Source organism: Phyllostomus discolor, chromosome 1, assembly GCF_004126475.2.
Source record: "Phyllostomus discolor isolate MPI-MPIP mPhyDis1 chromosome 1, mPhyDis1.pri.v3, whole genome shotgun sequence".
Lineage (NCBI taxonomy): Eukaryota > Metazoa > Chordata > Mammalia > Chiroptera > Phyllostomidae > Phyllostomus > Phyllostomus discolor.
The window spans coordinates 217,860,532-217,882,498 of NC_040903.2; the positions used below are offsets into that span (position 1 = coordinate 217,860,532).

Genomic DNA, 21,967 nt, shown 5'->3' on the forward strand with positions numbered 1-21,967 from the left:
GGGCCAGTGGCCTGTCCTTGGGGTCGCTGCTATTTCTGCCAAAGGGGAGAGGTAATTATAGCTCAGCCCTTGCCAGCTGGCTGAGCCCTGCATCCGGGGAGAGGGGCCTGGGGCGGGGACGCCGGCGGCCACAGGTCAGCCCTGCGGGCTGGCGGCAGCGCCGCAGACCAGAGCCGGGGCTGGGCAGGGGCGGGGGGTCCAGAGGTGGGGCTCGGCGCCCGCCTCTCCAGGGCCAGGAGGGGGCCGCCCTCTGGGGCCAGGCTGGACTGTGCCCACTGGGGGGCGCCACGGAGCCCGGGTGCCACTGTCCCTCACGGACCCAGCGAGGAGCCAGGTGAGACCCCACTCGGGGAGCAGGGGGACGCCCACTTCCCACGGGGGGAGGGAGCCCCTGTCGGACGTGGACGGAGGCTGGGCAGAGGGTGCCCTGCGGCCCTGGTGGGGCCTGGGAGTGAGGGGCTGCCCTTCCCTGTCGCCCAGGGCATCGGCCACCAAGGCTGAAATGGGCACAGTCCCCAGCAAACTGGGGCGGCAGGCAGCCCCCGGAGACCCAGCCCTCTGAAGCTGGCGTCTTGTCCACACGGTGGGTGCGGCCTGTGCCCCTGGCGGCTTCCCGGCCCCAGGTACCTCGAGCCCTCCCCAGGCGTCCAGGCCAGGGCAGCAGGCCTGAGAGGCGGAGGGGTCCTGGGAAGGGGCTGAACCCTCGGGGCTGCAGGGCCCGGGGTCGGCATGGAGGCCAGCCGGCCTCCCCAGAGGCCCTGGGATGAGCTTGTCACTTGGGCCGCTGCCGCCCGGGCCATGCATTTGGGACCCCCCCAGGCACTGGCCGCTTTCCCAGCTGGGATCGTCAGGAGGTCACCCCTCGGCTCAGGGCGCACCGGCACCGAGTGTGCACAGGCCCCTCCGGCAGGGTCAGCGTGTCGTCTCTGACCTCTCCGTGCGCTGGTCGGCCGGCGGAGCCCGAGTTCTCCATGGGGACTGGAACTCAGGGTGACGGGCTGCCGTGTCCACCCGCTCCGTCTGCCCGGGGCTCAGGGGGCCAAGGTCAGCCACGTCCCACGCAAGGACGTCCCACGTCCCCTGCCCCCAGCAGACTCGCAGCCACCGCCCAGTCTGCTGTCACCCCACGTCTGAACTCTGGGCTGCACACCGCGGCCGCGAGTCTGGCCAGAGCCAGCCCCCGGCACGCCCCCGCCGGGTCCCCCAGGGGCCCTTCTCTTGCCCAATCCAGAGCCACGAGTTGCCTGGAGAGCTGCCAGCCTCTCCACTCACCCCTGAGGGAGGCCACGAGGGGGTGTCCACAGCTCCTTCCCCCCGTCCAGCTGGGACAAGGGGCAGCCTCAGCCCCTCCGAGTCGGCCAGGCTGCCCTCCAGGAGGCCGGACGCTGCCCAGAGCCCCCAGGCCCCTCCGTGACAGTCTCTCCCAGAGCTGGACGGTGCAGGGGGCGGAGGGCCGGCTGGGGCCCTCGGGGCCACCCAGGCTGTAATGGAATCTCCCCAGCTGGCTGCTGCGCCACGGCAGCTCCGGTTCCTGCCGGGCCCGAGGCTCTGACGCTGGCGCTCGGGCGGCAGGTGGGCAGCTCACGCGGAGGAGCAGCACCTGCGGGAGCCCAGGTGGGGCGGGGCAGTGCGTGTGAGAGCGTGTGAGCATGTGTGTGAGCGTGTGTGTTTATGGGGGTGTGAGTGGGGGCCCCGTGAGCTCCGGCCTCCCCCGGCCAAGGTCCTGGGGCGGTTCTCCCACCGTCGCCGGCCCAGGTGCCCCTGCAGGAGGGGTAGCAGGTGACCGGACAGCAGGGCGGGGGGGGCCTGGCCGGCCCTCTGTGGGACCTGGTGGGCAGGCGAGACCCTCAGCCTCCGCCAGGCCCTCTGCCCCTGCGCCCGAAGCCCTCGAGGGTCAAAGGGCACAGCGCACGGTCGGAGGGGTGGCTGCTCAGCCGCTGCTGGCCCAGGGCCTGCGCTGAGGAGGGGCCCCTCCCCGTGCAGGCTGGGCGCTGTGCGAGGGTCTCAGGGACCCTCAGGGAAGACGAAGACTGACTTAACAGGCAGTGGTGTGGGGGATGGGCAGGCGGGGGCCGGCAGAGCACGTGGGCTGGGGGCCTAGGGGGATGGCAGCCTGGCTAGGAGGCGGCAGGAAGCCCGGAGGGTGGGTGGCAGGAGAGGTAGCGGCCCCGGTCCTGGCGTTACCTGGGGTGTTGAACCAGGGGCGAACAGGCCCGGCCTTCCTCACACACACACACACACCCTCCAGAGGCTGGTGGGAGGGGCCGGGTGCAGAGCTGGACCTGGGCAGACGGACTGGGGGGCCTTCGGGCCCAGGGCTGCACCACCGTCCCCCAAGGGCTTCGAGCCGAGGTGGGGACACTGGGCCGAGCCCCGAAGGCTGTCCGGCCTTGTGGCCTTGGCCAGACCCCTGCTCCTGGACAGGGGTTGGAGCCAGAGCTCTCTGCCCTCCCCCACCCCCCAGAGGGCAGAGGGGTGTCCCCAGGGGGCGCGGCCTGACACTGTGCAGGCCCCAGGCCAGGAGCTATTTTCCGCCCTTTATCGCCCATCTGCCGGGAGCAGAGGGCACTCGGGTTACAGAGCGTCCCCGCCAGAGGCCCCGCCCGAGGGAGGTGCCGGGCAGTCGGAGGCCGTGCAGAGGGCAGCCCGTCCCCCCTTTCCGGTGGGGAAACTGAGGCCCAGAGCCGTCACTCCGATGGCTAAGGTCCCAAAGAAGGACGGAGCCCAGAGCCCAGCAAGGGCTCTGCCGCCACAGGCAGGGCCCAGCTGGGGGCTGCGGGGCGGGAGGCCGCCTGAGAGCAGAGGGCGGCCCCGACGAGGCGCAGGCTGGGGGAGGCGCGGAGACGACAGGGCAGGGGCAGCCAGAGGAAGTCCCCGCCGCGCCCACGCGGGACGGACGGTCCCAGGTGCTCAGGGCCACACCCTGTCCCTGAGCAGTGACGGCGACGGCTGTGTCACCAAGCACCGGCCGGGTCCCCGGGTCCTGGGGGCCCCGCCTCTGAGCCCTGGGCACGTGCCCCCTCCTGTCCCGCACCCGAGCCCCCAGAGGGGTCGCTGCCGCCATCCCCACTTCAGAGCCCGGCGGACTGAGGCGCAGACAGGCCGGGGCCGCCCTCGGCCGCTCGTGGGCACACGGTGCAGGGGACGGAGCCGGCCGGACCCGCCAGGCTGCCTGCCCCAGAGCCGCTGGGCGACTCTGCCTGGCTGCTGCCAGGGTTACACACGAGCACACCGCACGGTCACGCACACGCCACACACGTGCACACGCAGGCACGCAGGCACATCACACTCACACACGGACACTCCACATGTGCACGCTCACACATGCACAAACACGTGTGCTCCCGCGTGTGCACACTCTCACACGTTGCTGCCCCCACACCCCGGGCACCCGGCGGGGCTCCACACCCGGGTGCTGCTGGTGGGGCCCCCAGGGGTCGGCCGTGCGGGGGTCCCTGCACGGCTCAGCCGGTGCCCAGCGGCCCTGAGCCTCACCTGGGGCCCCCGGGGGACCAAGCCCACCCTCCCCGCTGAGCCCGCTGGCCCCCGGGCCTGGCCCAGGTCGCCCGGTGGGGGCGGGGCCCCCCAGCAGGGAAGCAGTCTGCCCTCCCCGAGGGCCGTTCCTGCGCCTGCCAGGAGCCGTGACGCCGCCTTGCCCCTCGCAGGGCCATGCGCAGTCCATGAGGACGGCCCCGCGGGCCCGGAGCCCCGACCCCCGGCCAGAGACGCGGAGGCAGAGCAGGAGGAGTGTGGCGGCCGCTCGGGGCTCGCCGACGCCCAGGGCGGGGCGGGTAAGGCTGCGGTGCCGGGCGGGCCTTGGTGCCCAGCCCCAGGACCCCCGGGGCAGAAAGTGCGGGGTGAGGGGTGGGCACAGGGCGCGACCTTGGGGGTGAGGCCCGGCAGGGAGGGTGGCCGGCGCCCGGGCAGCATGGTGGGGGCGGTGACAGAGGGCGTCCGCCGGCAGCAGGGGCAGCGGGGGCCTGGAGGGAGCTGGAGCAGGGTGTGGTGTCAGGGTGCCTCTCAGGCATGGTCACCCTGGCAGCCCAGGGAGGGGGGTGCAGCAGGGACAGGTCGTGGGGCGTGAGCCACGAGGCGGGTCCGAGCCCGAGCAGGCCAGCCACCCCCAGAAGGCCAGCCGCAGGCTCCGCGGCCCAGAGCCGTCTGGTGGCGGCCACTCTGCCTCCCGGGGCCACACTGCGTGTGTGGGCGGGAGGGCGGCCCCTGACGGGTGGTGGGGGGGGACACACGCCTCCTGGCCCTGCCCCTCCGGCCCGTGCTCACAGCCCCTGCCTTGTCCTGGGGACGGGGACGGAGGCCCCGTGTGGGACATGCAGGGAGCTGGGCTGGGGCAGGGCCGGCTCTGAGCCAGGCCTCGCGCCCCCGCTCTGGGCAGAGTGTCCCCACGGTCACCTCCACCCGCTTCCCTCGGCTCCCCACCCTCGCCCCAGGAGGGCGACAGGAAGCGCCCCCCCTCGATCCTGAGGCGAAGCCAGCCGGAGCATCCGGGCCGCGGGGCCGAGCCGCCGAGGACCTCGAAGCGTGTGCGGTTCCACGAGCCCGTGGAGGTGGCGGTCCGCTGTAAGAGGGGCGCGGGGCGAGTGGCCTGGGCGGCGTGGGGGGGTCCAGGCCGGCTCAGGGTCCCCCAAGGCAGCCTGCAGGGCCGGCCTCCCCTGAGGCGGGCGCAGGCCCAGCCCCCGGGGTTTTGCAGGTAGAGCTCAGGGCAGCCACGCCTTCCAGGCCTGCGGTCGACCCTCCCCACCACCAGACCCTTTTCCGAAAACTCACCTGGGTGGGTCGGGTTCCCCGAGCTAGCCTCCCTTTCGGGTCCACTCAGAGCCACCTGGACATGGCCCCCCACCCATGGCATGGGCTCGTGGGTGGGAGGGGGCCACACCAAGGCAAGGACATGGGGTGGGGGGATCCCAGGGACATCTTAGATTCTGCGTGCCACGGCCCCCCAAGAAAGTGCTTCTGAGCCCCATGGAGTTGTGGGTAGAAGTCACAGCCCTGACCGGGGCAGCGTCTCCCCGTGGCCCCTCGGAACTCCCACCTGCTGTTCCTCCACCCCTGCCCCACGGAAGGGTCACGGCCCCCACCCCTCCCCCGCCCCAGGCAGCTGGGGAGACGGCAGAGACTCTGCAGACGGGGAACCAGGGCCCCCACGTCCCGGAGTCGGCCTGGTGTCCCCCGGTGAGCTACAGGGGTGGGGCAGGTGGGGGTCCCGCCCCACCCTCCTCCAGAGCCAGCCCTGCGACCTCGGGCCCACCGCCCCTGTGGCCCCCCAGGCCCCCACTCCCGCAGGCCCTGGGAGCAGTGCCCAGCGTCTCGGTGCCCCACTTCCTGGCCTGAACTTGAAGCAGCCGGGCTGGGCGGACCCCTGGGTGATGCCCAGGCCCAGGCCCGGGCCTCCCGTCTGTGAAGCGGGGTGGTGTGGGTCCTGCGGGTGGGGGAGGAGCCTGGGGTGCTTGGGGAGCACAGCGCCCCCCGCAGGGGCCCTCACTGCAAGCCCACCCTCAGCTCTCCTCCCCAGACATCGCCGGCAGGGAGCCCACGCCCGCCACCAAGGGTGAGTTCTGAGTCCCTCCCCTACCACCCTCGGGTCCTCAGTGCCCCCCACACAGAGCCAGTGCCACCCTTGGACACCCCCGACAGGGGCTGGGGCAGGGATGGGGGGACGCCCATGCCCCATGGGGAATAGGGAGTCACCCCAGGGATACCCCATGGGCAGAGCCGTGGTGCCGCCCCTGCCCTCCCTGCAGCCGCCCCCAACACCACGGGGACAACACCACAGGAAGAGGGAGCCCAGGTGCCCCCCGCCCCGGGGACGGGGCGGGGCCTGTGGGCTGGGGCTCACGACCCACTCTGGCCCCCAGCTCCCCGCCGGCCCAGGCCCCAGGCCCGCTGCCTGCTGCTGGGGCTGTCGCTTGGCCTGCTGCTGGCGCTGCTGCTCGGCCTTTGCTGCGGCCTGCCCCAGGCCCCTCGCGCCGGCCCTGGAGGACCTGCGGGCCCGGCTCCGCGCCCTCGCCCTGCACCTGCGGCACGTGGCCCTCGCCTGCTGGCACTGCCTGCGGCCGCTGTGACAGCACCAACGCCCAGGGTCCTGTGGGCAGGGCCCCGGGGGCCACTGAGGGCCTGGAGCAGCGCGGGGTGAACCCGGGGCTACGGGGGCTGCAGGCGGGGGCCCAGGACTGGAGACCAGACTCGGGGCCCTGCCTTCCCTCCAATCAGCACAGCTCGGGCTGGGGCCCACAGAGAGGCTTCCGGAGGAGAAGGGCTCCCCTTCCGAATCTCGGGGTCCCCAGGGCCCCTTCCGGTTTCTCAGTTTGGGATCTCAAAGCAGGAGGAGGCCCCCAAGGTGCAGAGGGGACCCCAGACCAGGTCCTCGGGGACTCTCCAGCACCTCGGGCCCCCCACACCAGCCCGGCCCTCAGGACTTCTCATCTGCCCGAACTGCCCCCCCAGAGGACGGGCGGGTTGCCCCCCGAGTTCCAGATGAGCAAACGGGGGCTCCTCCAAGAAGCCGGGTCGCGTGCTCGGGTCCCAGCGACACAGGCCCCCCTAGCCCCGCCCTGCAGCCCCGCCCCGTCCGGGGACCACACCCTCAGAGGGGCGAGGGGGCTGCAGTGCACCTGGCAGAGGGCTGGCCCCCATGAGAGCCGCGCAGAGACCCCCTGGCTCCGCGGCCCAGACGGAGCTTCTGGGACCAGATCGCCTGAGGGGGACGCCGTCGGCCTGAGAGACAGAGGCGCCGCCCGCCCACAGCGCGCAGGGCACAGTGGGAGGCAGCCCCCAGGGAGTGTGCGGATGTGGGGGGGGGGGCGGGGAGGACGGGGGCGGGTCCAGGGCAGCGCTCACCCTCGGGTGACGAGCGGTCACGGCGCTCAGACGCGTCCACGAGACACTCTGGTCTTCCCGTTTTTATTTGACTTTGAGAAATAAACACACTTAAGGATCTTTGCTTCCGGTGTGGCCACAGGTGGAGCTGAAACACAATGTTGTCACCACGCAGCAGGGGGAAGCGGTGGGCGGCCCCGCGGCGGGGGCCGCGAAGCCTGGACGTCTGGAGGCGCTGGCGGCGGCCGGCCAGAGCCTGGCCGGGGGTGTGTCCGTGACAACCCGCTCTGCAGGGGCCCTGCAGGGAGTGGGCACGGGCCTCTGCGGGCTGGACCGAGGGGCTGCCCCAAACCAGCTCCAGGCAGCCTACGGGGCAGACCCCAAGCCCCGGCACCCTCGGGCTCCGGAAGCCCCTGCCCCTCCTTCTGGCCCAGCGGGCTGCTGCCTGGGATGGGGCCCCGCCGGTGGGGGGCCCCCAGACTGCCCAGATCTGCTTGGGGCCCTCGGGCTCCGTCAACACACCTCCCCTGTCCCGTGGGTCCGCTGCTCGCCTTGGAGTCTGGCCCGACTCCGGGGCCAGGGCGCCTCTGCCGTGCCAGGACCCTCAGCCACCTGGCCACAGCCTCGTCCAGGACGCGAGCCAGCGTGGCAGCGTCACGGCCAGTGGCCTGCCGCCTCGTCCTGGCCCAGTCTGTCCACAGCCCCTGCCTGCGCCTCGATCCTGGCCCCCGAGCCCCCGGCCGGGAGACGAGTCCGGTCGCTGGCAGTGATTGCCCGGTCCTGGGGAGCGGGGCCGTCCTTCCCGCAGGGCGGGGGGCAGCAGGGAAGCAAGCTTTGCGGCTGGAGGGCGGCTGGGGGAGCGAACGCGGCTTCGAGAGCGGGGTGGGGTGCTCTTGCACCTTGGGTGCCCCCTCCTGGACTGGACACGGTGGGCGGGGTGCAGGTGGGGAGCCAGGGAGCCCCTCAAGGAGGGGTCCACGGCCCCATGACCTCTGGGGCCTCAGGGCCCCTGCTGGGAAAGCAGAGCCCACCCCAGGGTGCGGGGGCACCGGCTCCCTGTGGGTGGGGGTGCAGAGGAGCTGCCCAGCACACCCCCTCCCTCACCCACTCTGGTCTCAGCCCGCCACTCCTGGTTTGCACACACACACACACACACACACACACACTTCTGCACACACACACGCTCACATGTATGCACATGCACACCTGTGTGCACACAGCTGCCTCCACGTGCTCGCACATCTTCGTGTGCTAACTCACACTTGTGCACACTCGTTCATACGTGCGCACACAGCTGTGTATGGGCACGCTCTCGTGGGCTTGCACTCACACACGCACACTCACACCCTCAGGTGCACACTCAGACACCTGCAGGGGCACAGGGACACACGAGACAAGCTCGGGGCCGGGCCACCGGGGCCCCACCCCCAGGCACCACGGCAGCCCCCAGGACGCCCACACAGGCCCACGCAGCCGTCCCTGCACTTTTGATCCTGCGACCTACGGACACGTGGGCAGAGCCGGGGCCTGGCGGCCAGCGGGGTCGGAGAGGCCGGCCGCCCCCCAGCAGCCTCGCCGGCCAGGTCCCCCCAGCAGCCCCACCCGGTCAGCCGCCACAGTCACAGTGGGAGTCGGGGTCTTTGGGGGAGCAGCTACTCATGATGCACAGGGCAGGGGAGGCATGCAAGGCAGTGTGGGTGGGGGGCCCGGGCTGAGGCCCCGCCGCGGCCCCGGGACAGGGCGCGGGCGCCTAGATGACGGCGCTCTTCTCCTCCTGGAAGAGGGCGCGGTCGGGCCGGGCCAGCAGCAGCTCCTTCTCGTGGGCCAGGCTGTCCAGCAGGGCCTCCTCCCGGCAGCTGCGGTACACCCGCACGAAGGCCATGACGGTGAGGATCAGCCAGGCCATCCACGCGCCCCAGAGGCCCAGCTGCACGGAGAGCGGAGGGAAAAGGTCAGGGCCACCGCCCCGGCACCTGCCCGCCCAGCCCCCAGGGGCACGCGGCGCCTGCTGGGAGAGCGGCCAGGACCCTCTGGGGACCAAGACAGGGTCCTTCCTCGGCCACCATCGCTCCCCGCCCCACACGGTGCAGGGGCTCTGGGAACTCTGCTGCTCTGTCCTCACCCTGGCCAGCTGGCCCTCGGCCCCCCAGGCCCTCGGCCCCTGGGGCAGGCAGTGGCCCGGCACCCTCGGTCCCCTCCCAGACTCAGCTGCCCGCTCCAAGGACGACTGGTCCCTGAGGGAGCCCACTGCTGCCGATGCTGCCAGAACCAACCGGCCTGCGGCTGGTGCTTCCCAGAAGCTGGAGGGGAACCGGCGACCCGGAGCCAGGCCTGAGCTGCGTCAAGCGGCCCTCACAGGAGTGGGGGTGTCATCCCACTCCCTGGCTCCCCCTAACCCTAACTGCCCCGGACAAGGGCTGAAGCACTTCCCACTGCTCTTCACGAAGGTGTATCTGGCAGGTCCAGCTCCTGTCTGCAAAGAGCCCTCAACCCACCGACGTCCAGAGCAGCCCCTGGGCGGCGTGGGGCTGTGCAGCCAGCCTGGGGCAGGCGTGGCCCTGGGGGCTGGGGAGCCCCGCTCGGTGCTGGGAGGAGCTGCCCCCACCCTGTCGCCCCCTTGTGGGGCTCATCCATGTCCTCCCCGGGGGACAGACACAGGTGGCGAGGGGCACAGGTGGCGAGGGTCAGATCACTGCTGACCACCGACACGTCCAGAGGCGCCTGTGTTCCAGCACACGCTGTTCCCAGAGTCCACCACGGTCTCCTGGAGGACAGCGCAGGCCTCCCCTCCGACCAGAGCCCCGCCCACGCGGCAGCCCCGCCCACACTCCAGCCCCGCCCACGCGGCAGCCCCGCCCACACACCAGCCCTGCGCACGCGGCAGCCCCGCCCACCTGGGCAATGGCAAACTGGTCGTAGAAGGCAGAGTTGTCCACGTCCAGCTCCAAGTTGACGTCCTGGAGGTCCTCACAGCTGAAATGGCAAGGCCCAGCGCGGGGAGGTGACTGCCAGGCCCCCAAGCACAAACAGGGCCGCAGGCGTCACCCCAAAGGGCGGCGGGGGGAGGGGGGCGGGGCGCTGTCCCCAAGGTGGGTCGGACGGGAGCCTCGATGTTTGCAAACCCCGCCCCAACCCGGCCCAGGACAGCGGGGCGCCCGCCCCAGCCTCTGCTGCCCCAGGTCCGCAGCCCCAGCCCCACTGCCCCACTCCGTGGGCCCGGGCAGGGTGGACCACCAGGCCTGAGCGATGCCACAAGCCCCGCCCATGGGCAGCTGGGGGGCGGGGCCTAGCCTCAGAGCCGGGAGTGGACGGGCCTGGGCCCCCGGGGCCGCGGCTGGCTGAGCTGTCTGGGAGTGGAGCCTGAGCCCGCGGAGAGGGGAGGGGCCCCGAGGCCTGGGCTCACCCTGACGCAGCTGGGGCCGGGGTCGGGGGCAGGAGCTGTCACGCCCTCCCCCGGGGTGTGCGGCAGGCTGCACCCAGGCCCGGGGCGAGGGGACAGGGAGGGCAGGCGAGGGGCCCGCACTCTGGCCCTTCCGCCCTCCTGCACGCTGGGGTTCCAGGTCTGACATTGCTCCAACACACCACCCGCAGCCTCCGGATGAGGTGCGCCAAGGGCACTGGGCAGGGGGCAGCCCCCTCTGAGAGCGGGCAGTCACCTGCTCCACTCAGGGTCCCCCAAGCTGGACACTGCCCCTGCTCAGGGCCCTGGGTGGCCACTCTGTCCCCAACTCACTCCAACCGGAAGCTTTGCTCCCGTTCCCCACCCTCCTGCCACCTTCTGAACCCCACCCAGACGGGGCCCCTGCCCGCACTGCAGGGACACACCTGGGCTTCCTGGATCGGAGCCCACCCTCGGGGTCCTGTCACCCCACCATGTGACAGACAGGACTGCGCGGCGGGCAGCTCTGACCTCCCAGCCCGCCACCCCCACCCAGAGCCACCCCAGGGGGCCAGGGGGCCCGCTCTGAGGGCAGCTGCCGGGGGCTACAGGGCGGAAGGCAGGTCCCAGGAAAGGAGCGAGCAAGCACAGGCTCAGGTGTGCACAGGTGTGGGCACAGGTGGGAGGAGCCGTGCTGCGGCCAGGCCGGGACTTGCACACCAAGGGGGGGCCCTCTAGCAGTCCCGGGAGGGCCCAGGGCGCACCTGCGGGGCACGGTGCCCCTCTCCGTGACAGAGTCACACCACATGGTGAAGCCCACGCTCACGATGGTGCTGGCGATGAAGACGAGGAAGACCACGAAGGCGTTGACCAGCAGGTTCAGGAGGGAGTAGAGGAAGGAGCTGTGGGAGGGACAGCACAGGTGGGTCACTGCCCCACCCCCGGGCCTGCCCCCACCCTCGGGGGAGTGGGGCCGGGAGCAGCTGGTCCTCGCCCCGCAGCGCCCCAGGCTGCCCACCCCGGTCCTCCCAGAGGCCCACCCACCACCTTTGGGCAAGGGGCTTGCCGCCTGACCACGCTCCGACGTCTCGCTGCACCCAAAGGCGCAGGGCCAGGCTGCACTGCCCCGAGGGGCCAGGGCCACCCCCCAGGGTCCACGCAGGCGTGGCACTCCTGGGAAGCTTCCGGACAGCACCACGCACTCTGAGGGCCAGGGAGCGTGCGGCTGAAACACCCCCCCAGACTTGCCTGCACCCCCGAGAGCACCCAGCACCCTGCCGAGTCTGGGTCGCCCCCTCGGGACCCAAGTCCTGTGCGTGAGCCCCCGGCTGGCCAGGCCTGGATGCTGGCGGAGGCTTCGGGGACAGGGAGGTGGGGGACTGCCCCACAGGAGGGGGCCTGCGAGGGTCTCGCTCAGGAGGGCAGCCCAGGCCCCGCCCTCACTGGCCAGCAGGTGAGGTGCGGACACCGGCCTGTCACTCGTGGCCTGAGGAAAATGACGCACTTCACAGGGAACATTCACTGGAAAGGTCTCAGCCGGACTCTCAGCCCGGACACGTCCAGGCTGCTGCTGTCACCGTGGGGGCTGTGGCCCGAGGCAGGGATCTGCCCCCCCACCCCGCCCCCGTTCAGACCAGTCTCTGGGCCTCGGCTCCCGCTCTCCACCTGGGTCATGACAGCCCCCCCCCCCTTCCTGTGAGGGGAGGGGCCATGTGGCTGAAGGACAGCTCAGCTGCCCTGAGTGTGTGTGACGCACTCTGCCCGCCCTCGCCCTGGGGGAGGGGGCCGGCGGGGGTGGGGGGGGGCTTCCTGCTCTCCCAGGCATGCGCAGGGTGTGCTGGGAGCTGAGTGTGGGGCGGGCCCAGCTGCCCCAGGAGCGTGGGGCGCAGGACTGAGCGGAGAGGCTGCTGAGTCACCACGGGAACCAGGTGACTGGAGCCTGCAGCAAGGGGAGGCGAGGCCAGGAGCGGGGGCTGCGGCATGGGGGGAGGGGCTCAGGGTGTGGGGCAGCCCCGCCCGCTGGAGCTGGTACTGGGAGGCAGCAGAGGTCCCCTCAGCCCAAACCAGCAGCCAGGTCCTGGGTGACTGGTCCACTCTGGCCAGGGATGTGGTGGTCCCTGGAGGGTCCAGGACACAGCCGCCCCACCAGGAACTGCCCGTCCACCTGTGAGGCCCATGTCCGGCACAAACACCCATGGCTTGGACCCCACCCACTTCCTGTTACACAGGCCCCATCCGGGCTCCCCCATGACCAGACAGGGAGACCCCGTCCCGCAAGACAGGGCAGGGCATCCGCGGGGGTCGCTGTGGCCAAAGCCGCCTCCCACTCCTCTTGTCCACTCCTGGTCAGTTTCCTCGGAGCCTGCTGGGGTCTGCAGATCCTGGAGGGTTAGGGGCTGTCCGGAGTCTCAGGGGCTCCGGCCCCACCCCCTCCCCCTCCCCCAGGACCGGCCAGAGCAGGACGGGAGCCGCTCACACAGGGTTAATGCCGTCTCTCTCCAGGAGCCTCTCAGGGCGACGGGCCTGGATGTGCCGTCTCCATGGCAACAGCATCCAGAAGCCCTGGGAGGCTGTGGTGGGCAGATGGGCCGTGTTAACCCAGCGGTCCCCAGCTGTCAATCACAAACCCCTGCCACCTGGACACTCTCAGGGCTCCACCGGGGCAAAGCTGCCCAGGCCCCTACCCTGCCCCTGCGGCTCAGCGCGGCCTGTGCTTCTGCCCTGAAAGCCCCGAGCCCCCAGGACGCCGCAGGCGCCAGACCCCCAGCCCGTTCCTGCAGTCAGCAGCCAGGGTGCCCTGCACAGAAAGCTGCCCCTTACAGTCCTGGGCCCAAGCTGTCAGGCCCCCACTTGGCATGGGGTACGGCTGGCCCCACGGACAGCGTCTGGCCGCTGTTGGTGGGGACCCTGGCTCGTCTGTGAAGCTGGACTCACAGGAATCAGTGTGCGCTGGCCCTCAGCAGGCAGGGCCCTCCAAAACCCTGCGTGTGACGGGGCCGTGGTGTCCCTGTGGCCGTGGTGTCCAGCTCAGCCACTGAGCTGGACCTGGCTTCTCTGGGCGAACCCCTTGCCTGTGGCCAGACCCAGCCTCCCGGGGGTCCAGAACTCACTGACACAGCGAGCCTTGGCCCCTCGGCCAGACGTAGAATCTGGGGGGACGCCAGGGCCAGGCGAGTGGCCGTGAGCAGCAGGGCTCAGGACTCAGCCTCTCTCAGCTGGTAACCCAGTGGACGCTAACTGGGGGCCCCCCCTGCACCCTGCCCTGCGCTCCGCCTGAGCACATGGAGGGGGACAAGGGGCGCACCCGCCTGGGGTCTGCCCGCGGCCCTCGGGGGGAGACCTGTGGTCTGGGAGCCCTGCCCGAGGCCCACAGCTGGAGCAGGGGACGAGGGCGCTGCCTCAGTGGACCCACAGCCCGCGGGCTGCAGCGGACGACGTGGGGCCGTGGACGGTCGTCCCGGATGGCCAAGGAGGACGCCCCGCAGCAGACGTCCCTGGAGAAGAGGAAGCTGGCCCCGCCTCGGCTGCCACCACGATCGCGGCCTGGACAGCCGTCACCAGTGGTGGGACAGGTGAGCCCCAGGGCAGATGCAGCGACAGGAGACCCCGAATGTCCCCCCCCCAGACCACACCCCAGGCCGGGTGAGCACAATGACCGGGCACAGGGGGGCACGGGAAACCCCACGCCCCCACTTTCCATCTCTAAAGTGGGGGTGGCGCCCCGGCCAGTGTGGCTCAGTGGGTTGGGGATCATCCTGCACACCGAAAGGTCTCCAGTTCAACTCCCAGTCAGGGCACGTGCCTGGGCTGTGAGTTCAGTCCCCAGTCGGGGCACGTTCGAGACTCGGGGTGCATGTGAGAGGCGGCCGACCGATGTCTCTCTCTCTCTGCTCCTCCCTTCAGCTCCGTCTAAGCGAGCCCGTGGGTGAGGAGGATGCAGAAATTAGACAATACAGTGGGGGTGGCGATGGCAGCCCACAGGGCTGACGGCACCTTTCTGCAGGACAACAAGGGACAGAGCGTTGTCACAAGCTCCCAGGTCTGCTGTCCTGTTGGGGGGGCGCGGGGGGCGCAGCCCAGCGGGATCAGGACTCCGGTCCCCCCGGCTCTGCACCGTCCCCTGCCGCTGGGGGTCTGTCCGGGCTCTGAGGTTGTCTCCCTCCCAGCCACGCGGGCTGGGCTCCGCCTGGAGAGCAGCTCCGTGTCCCGGTCAGCTGACCCTGGGTGCCCTGAGGCCACTCGCCTTGCATGAGGGGACAAGCTGGGATGCTGAGCTCGAGCTGATGGCCAAAGCGGGACCCTCACTAGCTGTGCCCCTGCCCTCAGCTCCCCAGGCCCGAGGGACCTCGACCTGCGCCCTCTTCCTCAGACCCCCTCTCCCACTCCCCACTCCAAGATGCTCCTCCTGCCACGCTGGACGAGCACGCTGACTGGGGTGACGGCTGCTCATGGCAGCATGGGGGCCCCACAGCAGCCGGGGGCCTCCCCAGGCTGACCCCAAATCCGGGACCTCAATGCAGCAGGCTGAACCGTGTCCCCGACCACGTGTCCAAGTCCTCGCCCGAGGCCTGCGGGTGTGACCTTATTAGGAAACAGGCTCCTTACAGGTGTCACGAAGCTAAAGCTCTGCCAATGACGTCAGCCTGGAGGTGGGCGGGCCCCACAGCCAATGAGTGAGGCCCTGCAGCAGCGTAAGAGACGGGGGCGGGGGAGGGCGGCTGACTCAGAGGTTGGGGGAGGTGGGGGTGAAACCCCAACCCTGGAACAGCCGCCAGAAGCTAGCGTGGGGGAGGGGACTCTCCTGCAGTGGGGACCAGCCCTGTTGACACTTCGGCTTTGGGCCCGGGGCCTCCAGCACTGGGGGGAAGGGGCTTCATGGTTGCAGCCCCCGGGAAACGGTGCACATGGGTCACTAAGATTCTTCCAGGGCCCCCCACCCCAGGTGAATGGCACCCGCTGCTTCCGACACAGAGCAGGGGCGGGGCCGGTGAGGAGGGGGTGGCGGCGGGAGGGAGGGAGGCTAGGGAGCTAGGGAGAGCACAGCCAGGCCTGGCACGGGGGCTCTGGCCCAACACCCCCGGCCAAGGCCTCCAGGGGCTCCCCTCCAGAACTCCCCCTGCCATCAGCCCTCGCGGGACGACGGGGGTGAGGGGAGGGCTCTCTGGTACCCCATGTTGCACGGGGCCTGTTCTGGTACCCCCCCCCCACACCCACCCACCAGGGACAGAGCGCAGGCCCAGGCCATGGAGCTGTCCGCGGTGCTGACGCGTGCGCCCGGCTGAGCTGGCGAGGGAGGCCCGGTGCGCTCGGGAAGATGGTGCTAGATCTACACCCTCGGGGGGTTGGGGGTGGGGGGAGGTAAGTGCCCAAGTGCCAGGAGCAGGAGGCGATGCGCATTTCGGGAGGGCCGCGCTGGCATCATACGCAGTACGCGCGAGCCGCGCGGCCCCGGGCTCTGCGCGTAGACAAAGGGACGTGCTCGTGGAAGCGTTAAGGGCCCAGGGCTGATGTTTCCGTGCCCCCGAGCTCCCGGGGAAGAGGAGAGCCCGGGGCGCCGTGGGCGAGGGCTGTGTGGGCGGGGGGCGCCGGGTGCCCACTTACCCCTCGTAGCCCTTGCAGAGGAAGAAGAGCGTGCGCCAGGCGTGGCCCGCGGCGACCACCAGCGAGAGGAGACTGGCGAGCAGGCTGAAGCGGCAGGCGGCCGGGGGGCCCCACTGCTGCACCGTGAAGCGCTCGCGCCCCTGCACCGTCATGTTGGCGCTCAGCCACATGCCCTCGGTGAAGAGCAGGCAGCGGCCGCGGAAGTCGTGGCCGTTCTCGAACAGCGGCACCACCACCACGAAGCTGAAGACGAAGGCCAGGAAGTAGCAGACGCACTGCGCGAGATGGAAGCGGCTGAACGCCATGGCGCGAGGAGGCTGCGGGCCGGGACCGGGAGGCACCCAGCGCTGCGCGCAGGCTGACCGGGGCGCGCGGGAGGCTGCGCAGTGGCGGCGCCAGCAGAGCTGCGCGCCCCGCCCGCTACGCTTGCGCAGCGGCCGAAGGCGGGCTGCGCCTGGGTCAGCACCACGGACAGCTGCTGGGCGATGGGGCGGGGGCGCGCGGGGACAGAGCGTGGGTGTGGGCCGGGGAAACGGTGCCCGGATGGAGATGCGGCATGGAAACCGGAAGAGGGGACGGTGTTAATGGTAGATCAGCTTCTCTGTGCCCAATCCTGTGGCATGGGTACCAGGAGCTGGCTGCGTGGGGCCCGTGGGGGCTGGTTCTGTACCCCAGTTCCCCGTGAGCTTAAATTCAGGAAAGGCGCCTGGGAGAGACAGGTCCTGGAGGGCCCGGGCAAGGCGGCACAGTGCAGGTGGGAGTGAGGTTTGCGGTCCAGACCGGCTGAGTCCGGGAGCAAGAAGTATGGGGCAAACAGGACAGGGAGCAGGGAGCCGGGGTCAGTGTGAGCAGGTCACCCACGGAGGGAGGGAGCCAGGTGAGGCCTGGACGTGGGGAGGAGGGCGTGGGCCCGAGCCTGCTTCCGCAGGCGGGCCCCCGAGGGGACACGTGTTGCAGGCTGGCCCGGGTGCAGCCCAGAGCGGGTGTTGGTGGGATGGATAACGGATGCCCAGCACCTCGCTAAGACCGCCGTGGCTGAGCCGGAACCCATGGGTGCATCAATCAACGGAATTAGTGTCTCTTCTGATCCCCTTTAAGGCTCAGTCACGTCGAGTCCAATTCCCCCGGCGCGGCCGCCACGGCCTTGCCTCTTCTGACGGAGACGGCCGATTGGCTGACGGCGACGTCAGCGTTTTTGTCGCAGGCACTGAACCAGGTTTCCGTCGTGTTGCCGGAGTAACACAAGCTTCTCTCTGACCCCCCGCCGGCGCCCAGCTCCATCCTGTTCCCCCGAGTCACTGCCCGGTGTGCATGTGAATAAAGGCAACCCCGCAGCTCGCCTGCCCTGGCCTCCTTACCCGGGTGCCTGGTGTCTGCAGCTGCTGTGTTTCGGGCACCACTGAGAGGACCCCCTCGCACACCCATGCGTGGGAGCCTGGGCGGGCGTTTCCAGCAACGAGCTGCAGAACCGGCCCCTAAAAGTGTGCCGACAATTCATCCTATCAGCGTTACCCAGAGGTTTTTGCAGAAGAAGACCTAGAAAGCACTCCACGCGATTCAGTATCCGTTCCTTGTTTCTTATGAGACTGTGTAAACTAGGAGGAAAACTCCCTAGGTGGGGGAGGGACGACCTTCAACAGCATCAGAAACCTTCCCCTCTCCAGATCCCGGGGCTCCCACGCTCCCCGCTGCTCCTGACCGCCCGTCTGGCCAGCGTGCACTCTGGGACCAGTCAGCGACGTGAGGTGAGCAGCGTGTGTGTGGGCGCGAAGAGGCAGCGGCGTCCTCAGTGGGAGACAGTGAGATTGTGCACTCGAGCGCTCAGACGCTCCCCAGGGAGCCGGAGAACTTCCAGCAACGCCTGGGTGTGCGCCAGACACGCAGAGATGGGGCGATGCGCCGCCGTCGCTGGAAGCCACGGCCGGCTCCCGGAGACAGACCCTGAGGCTGGAATGCAGGCGGCTGCGCCCCGGGGGACCGGCCGCACAGGACGCAGCTGGGACGGAGGCCTCAGCCCATCCCCCGGGAGATCTGAGCTGGGGGGTCCCTGGGGACGCCACAAACAAGGCCAGGAGACCGAGTCTGTCCACGCACCTTTTCCGGTCAAGGGGGGGCCTGGGGAGGGAGGCGGGACCCTTGGCAGAGGGCAGTGTCTGGAGCGCATCTCACTTGGGCCTGGAGCCGCCGGAGGAGCAGGGAGGGTGACGGCACAGGTGACGGCACAAGTGACAGCACAGGTGACAGCACTGGACGGCACCCACGGCAGCCCGCCCCTAGTCCTCCACGTGATGGCTGCGTTCACTGGGTCCACCCGGCGGCCCAGGGCCCTGCCCCCTGGGAAGGAGTCCTGTCGCCTCTGCCTTCAGGGCTGCAGTCCGGGCGGTCCTCCCCCAAGAGCTTCCCCAGGCAGAGGACCCAGCTCGGCCGCACGCCTGTGCTCTCCCCGAGGGCAGCTCCTGGTCCGGGTAGACCAGTCCCCGTGTCCTGGCGGGTCGCCGTGGAGGGCACGACCTCACGACCCTGGTGGGCCGGGCAAACCCAGCTCACCTCGGTCAGTCCTGGCTGTGGGGTCCGCAGATGCCCCCGGCTGGGGCCCCCGCCACCCCCAGGGCCCGAGCACGCCCGGAGCTGGTGCGTGAGCGGGAGCTCACGACCTGGACAAAGGGACTTCAACTTCACCGAAGGACCCAGATCGAGACCCAGTCACGGGGAGAAGTTTCCAGAGCGCACGCCCGAGAGGCCGGCCTTCCAGCCCAGCGGCACCTTGAGCGGCTCACTCAGTTACAAAGAAGGAACGCCCAGCGGTCGGTCGCTGGAGCTGTGTGCACAGCGCTGGGGCCACCCGGCAGCCGGACATTTGCAGCAGACTCAGGTCCAGACGCAGGTGCCGCGCCAGGGACAGGGGCAGGGGCAGCCGGAGAGGGCCCGGGACCCAGTGCATGCCCGCGCAGGTGCCCCGGGAGCAGGACACAGCTGGCCCCTGTGTCCCTGCGGAGGGTGGGAGGGTGGGAGGGCCCCACCCAGTACGTTTTAAAAGGCCAGAATGCAAAACGAAAATATTTCAATAGAAAAAACATTAAGACTTTATTGGCGTGACCCTAGGTGAGAGGCAGGAATTCCAGCGTCGGTAAAGGAAAAGACTGAAGAGTCAACCGTAGGAAAACGTACCACCCTCGGTGGCAGGAAAACTCGCGTTACCGCCGAGGTCACACGGCGAACCACGCGGGGAGGGCGTTTGTGAGTGGGGAACAGACGCGGTTCCACCCGGTGGGCCTGGGCCAGGAGCCCCGCAGCTGGAAGGAGGAGGGGCCTGGCGGTGCGTACGCCGCAGGGGACCTGGGAGCTCGGAGCTCATGCTGGTGCCCTGGACGGGGCAGCGCCTGGGGGTCCAGAGGATGGACCTCAGCCCAGACCCGGCCCTGCGTGTCCCTGCAGCTGTGGCCGGACAGGGACCCTTCGCTGCGCAAGGACAGGTGGCCCTGGGTGCTTGTCGCAGTGGCTTGCTGGCCCCACATGGAACCAGCCAGCATGTGCCTGCAGCAGGGTGGGGCCGGGGGCGGGGGGGGGGCGGGGGGGGGGGATTATTCCTCCTCCTGGTGGAAGAGCGCGGGCCCCTCCCCAGCACGGGCTCGAAGCGTCATCTGTCAGGTAACTCAGTGTGGAAGGCCGCTCGCAGAGTGATGCGGACAGTGTCGCTGCATTTTCACACATACAGGGTCTGGCTATTTGTCTGGGCCCACGTGAGCTCCGGGAGACAGAGGCTGCCCTGACCGCGGTTGCCGGGGGAACAGACAGCTGGCCGCCTGGGCCCAGGTGTGCCTCCCAGGTTGGCCCTCAGGAGCCTCCCGTGGCTGGGATTGGGAAGAAAACTCCGGAAGTTCGAGGCAGCCAGGCTGGCGTTCACGGAGCAGCAGGTGCCGGCAGCGCGTGCCAGGCGTGCGGGGCTGGAGGAGGCTGTGGGTCTGGCCGGGGTCGGGAGGACCCAGGAGAGCCGGGCGGGTCAGGGGGTCAAGAAACATGCGAAGGCCAAGGCGGCCAGAGAGCTTTTTGCGGTGGGAGGGTCAGGGTCAGGGTCAGGAGACGCCGGGATGAAATGATCCCCAGCTTCAGACACCCCCACCCCCACCCCGGCACGGGCACGGGCGGGGTGGGGCTGCGGGGAGGAGGCCGTGGGGGTGCTGTGGACACGGTCGGCTACGGGATGGGAGGGCCGCTCGGCGGGGAAGGAGCGGGTCTTAGAGGGGTCAGAGCGGAAGGAGGAGGCCAGCGGAGACTCCGGAAACAAACCGGGAGGAGGGAGTGTGGGCTCTCGCGAGGACGGACGTGAGGACGGACGGACGTAGGAACAGGCCGCGAGAAGGCTGGGGGCGCCCGCTCACCTGCTGCCTCCCTCACTGCGCCCGCCTGGGCGTTACCCCACAGGTCCCGCCCCCGCCCCGAGTGCTGGGGGGAGGTGGGTGTGTCCCTCGGAGGGGCTGTCACGTGAAGGTGGGCCGCTCGGGCTGTGGACAGCGGGAGGGGGCTGCGAGCCCAGGGGACACGCGGGGGACTAAAATGATGTGTTCGGGGGTGACATATGGATGGTCGGATGGATGGGTGGGGGGGATGGGTGGACCGATGGATAATTGGGTGGGCGAGCAGAGGACGGGTGGGCGGAAGGGTGCAGGACGGGTGACACTGAGGGCAGGGCAGCAGGGGGTGGGGATGGGGGTGGGGGGTGGATAGCCAGGCGGGGGGTCGGGGGGCACCAGGAGTAAGGGGCCCTGTGCCACTCCGGCTGGGCGGGCTCCCCCAGGAGCCCTGCGGGGCCTGTCATCCCCGGCGTGGCCGCCAGCGCCGCGAGCTCAGGGACGCACACAGTGTGGTCCAGCAAGCACTCTGACCAGACGCCGAGGGCCAGCGCGGTGACCGAGGGTCCGCGTCCCGGTTTTCCCCGCGAGGCGACCATCGCAGGACCAGAGCACCAGGCATCGGAGGCCCAGGCCCCTGCTGCCCAGCGGCCAGTCCCACCGGGCAGGGCCCCGGGGAGGCGGCGCCCACGGGCAGGGCCAACCCGCGCACGAGCGTCGGCCACGTGGCGTTGCAGCTGCGCTGTCCGGTGCTGGGCGCTGGGGCTGGGCGCTCGCTCCACACTGTGCAGGTTAACCTCTGACCTCTGCCGCAGGCGCATGCGCCCGGCGCGAGCACGGGGAGGGAGGAGCACTGTCCGCATCCCGAGCGCCCGCCGCGTTTCCCAGACGGTGCGCCCGCGGGGACCGGCGCGGCTGCGGACTCTCCGAGAGTCGCTGGACCCCCCGGGTTCTGGGGGAGACCCGGCCGGGCCGCGGGGTTGCACGCTTCCCCCTGCTCCGCACCGTCCCGCCGCACTTCAGCCCCCGGCGCCGTGTCTCCCAGGAGACCGGTCCCGCGGGCCAGCTGCAATGCCCCGTGACCCTTCTGAGTGTCGCCTTGAGTTTTGTTTTGCCTGAGGTGAATGTTGCTAACACTACTCATTTGTCTTGTCGTTTTTGGATACATTTTTTCGACCTTTTAGTTCTGAGCCTGCGAGGTCGCTCTGAGCGTGCCTCTGCGAGCGGTGCAGGGGCGGGGAGAAGCGGTCCCACGCTGACGAGCAGCACCGCAGCGCGCGGGCGGACGGGCGGGTGGCCACGCGGGAAGGGACTCCGCCCCGGAGCCACCCCCCCCCCCCCCGTCCCCCCCCCGCCGCCCAGTGCTCTGGCCAGGACTTGCCGCTCCTTTCCGCCCCGATCCCGCAGTCTCTCCTGGGGCAGCTGGCACTTGTTGTGGTTTCCGACCAGCCACGACCGTCGTGCCTTCTGTTCTGTTCGGTGGTTTTCCCCTCTCCCACCTTCCTTCAGAGAAAAGGTCTGCCTCACTCCACTCCCCGCTCCGCTGGCTGTGCGACACTCACAGTCCGCCCGCGGGGTGGAGCGCAGGCTCCCACTCGGGTTTTCCCAGCGTGGAGACGCGTGGGGTCCAGCGCCCTTCCCCCGCCTCCCCGCCCGCACCCCCTCCGCCGAGGCCCCCATGGGTCCCACGTGTCGGCCTGTGTTTGCCGCCGCCCCCTGCGAACGTCGCAGTGCTGGCGCTGGGCACCTCCGTCCCCGCCCGGGACAAGCACACGGCAGCCCCTGGGCCACCGCCAGGCGCGAC

The 21,967-nt window shown here is 70.5% G+C and overlaps 2 protein-coding genes across 2 annotated transcripts; one reads left to right on the plus strand and one right to left on the minus strand.

The window, feature by feature from the left end:
* Nucleotides 1-1,403: 1,403 nt before the first annotated feature.
* Nucleotides 1,404-6,164, plus strand: C1H14orf180 (chromosome 1 C14orf180 homolog). Its single transcript, XM_028506295.2, is given in 6 exon segments — nt 1,404-1,614; nt 3,666-3,791; nt 4,449-4,578; nt 5,531-5,566; nt 5,874-5,968; nt 5,970-6,164. Coding segments are annotated over 5 exon segments (483 nt in total). The 5' UTR covers nt 1,404-1,614; nt 3,666-3,680; the 3' UTR covers nt 6,081-6,164.
* A 740-nt stretch (nt 6,165-6,904) lies between these two features.
* On the minus strand, nt 6,905-16,211 carry TMEM179 (transmembrane protein 179). Its single transcript, XM_028507755.2, has 4 exons — nt 15,815-16,211; nt 10,978-11,115; nt 9,729-9,807; nt 6,905-8,761 (listed from the first exon to the last, which is right to left on the minus strand). Exons 1-4 carry the CDS (start codon nt 16,117-16,119, stop codon nt 8,585-8,587), a joined length of 699 nt encoding a protein of 232 aa, XP_028363556.1. The 5' UTR covers nt 16,120-16,211; the 3' UTR covers nt 6,905-8,584.
* Between the last annotated feature and the right edge of the window lie 5,756 nt (nt 16,212-21,967).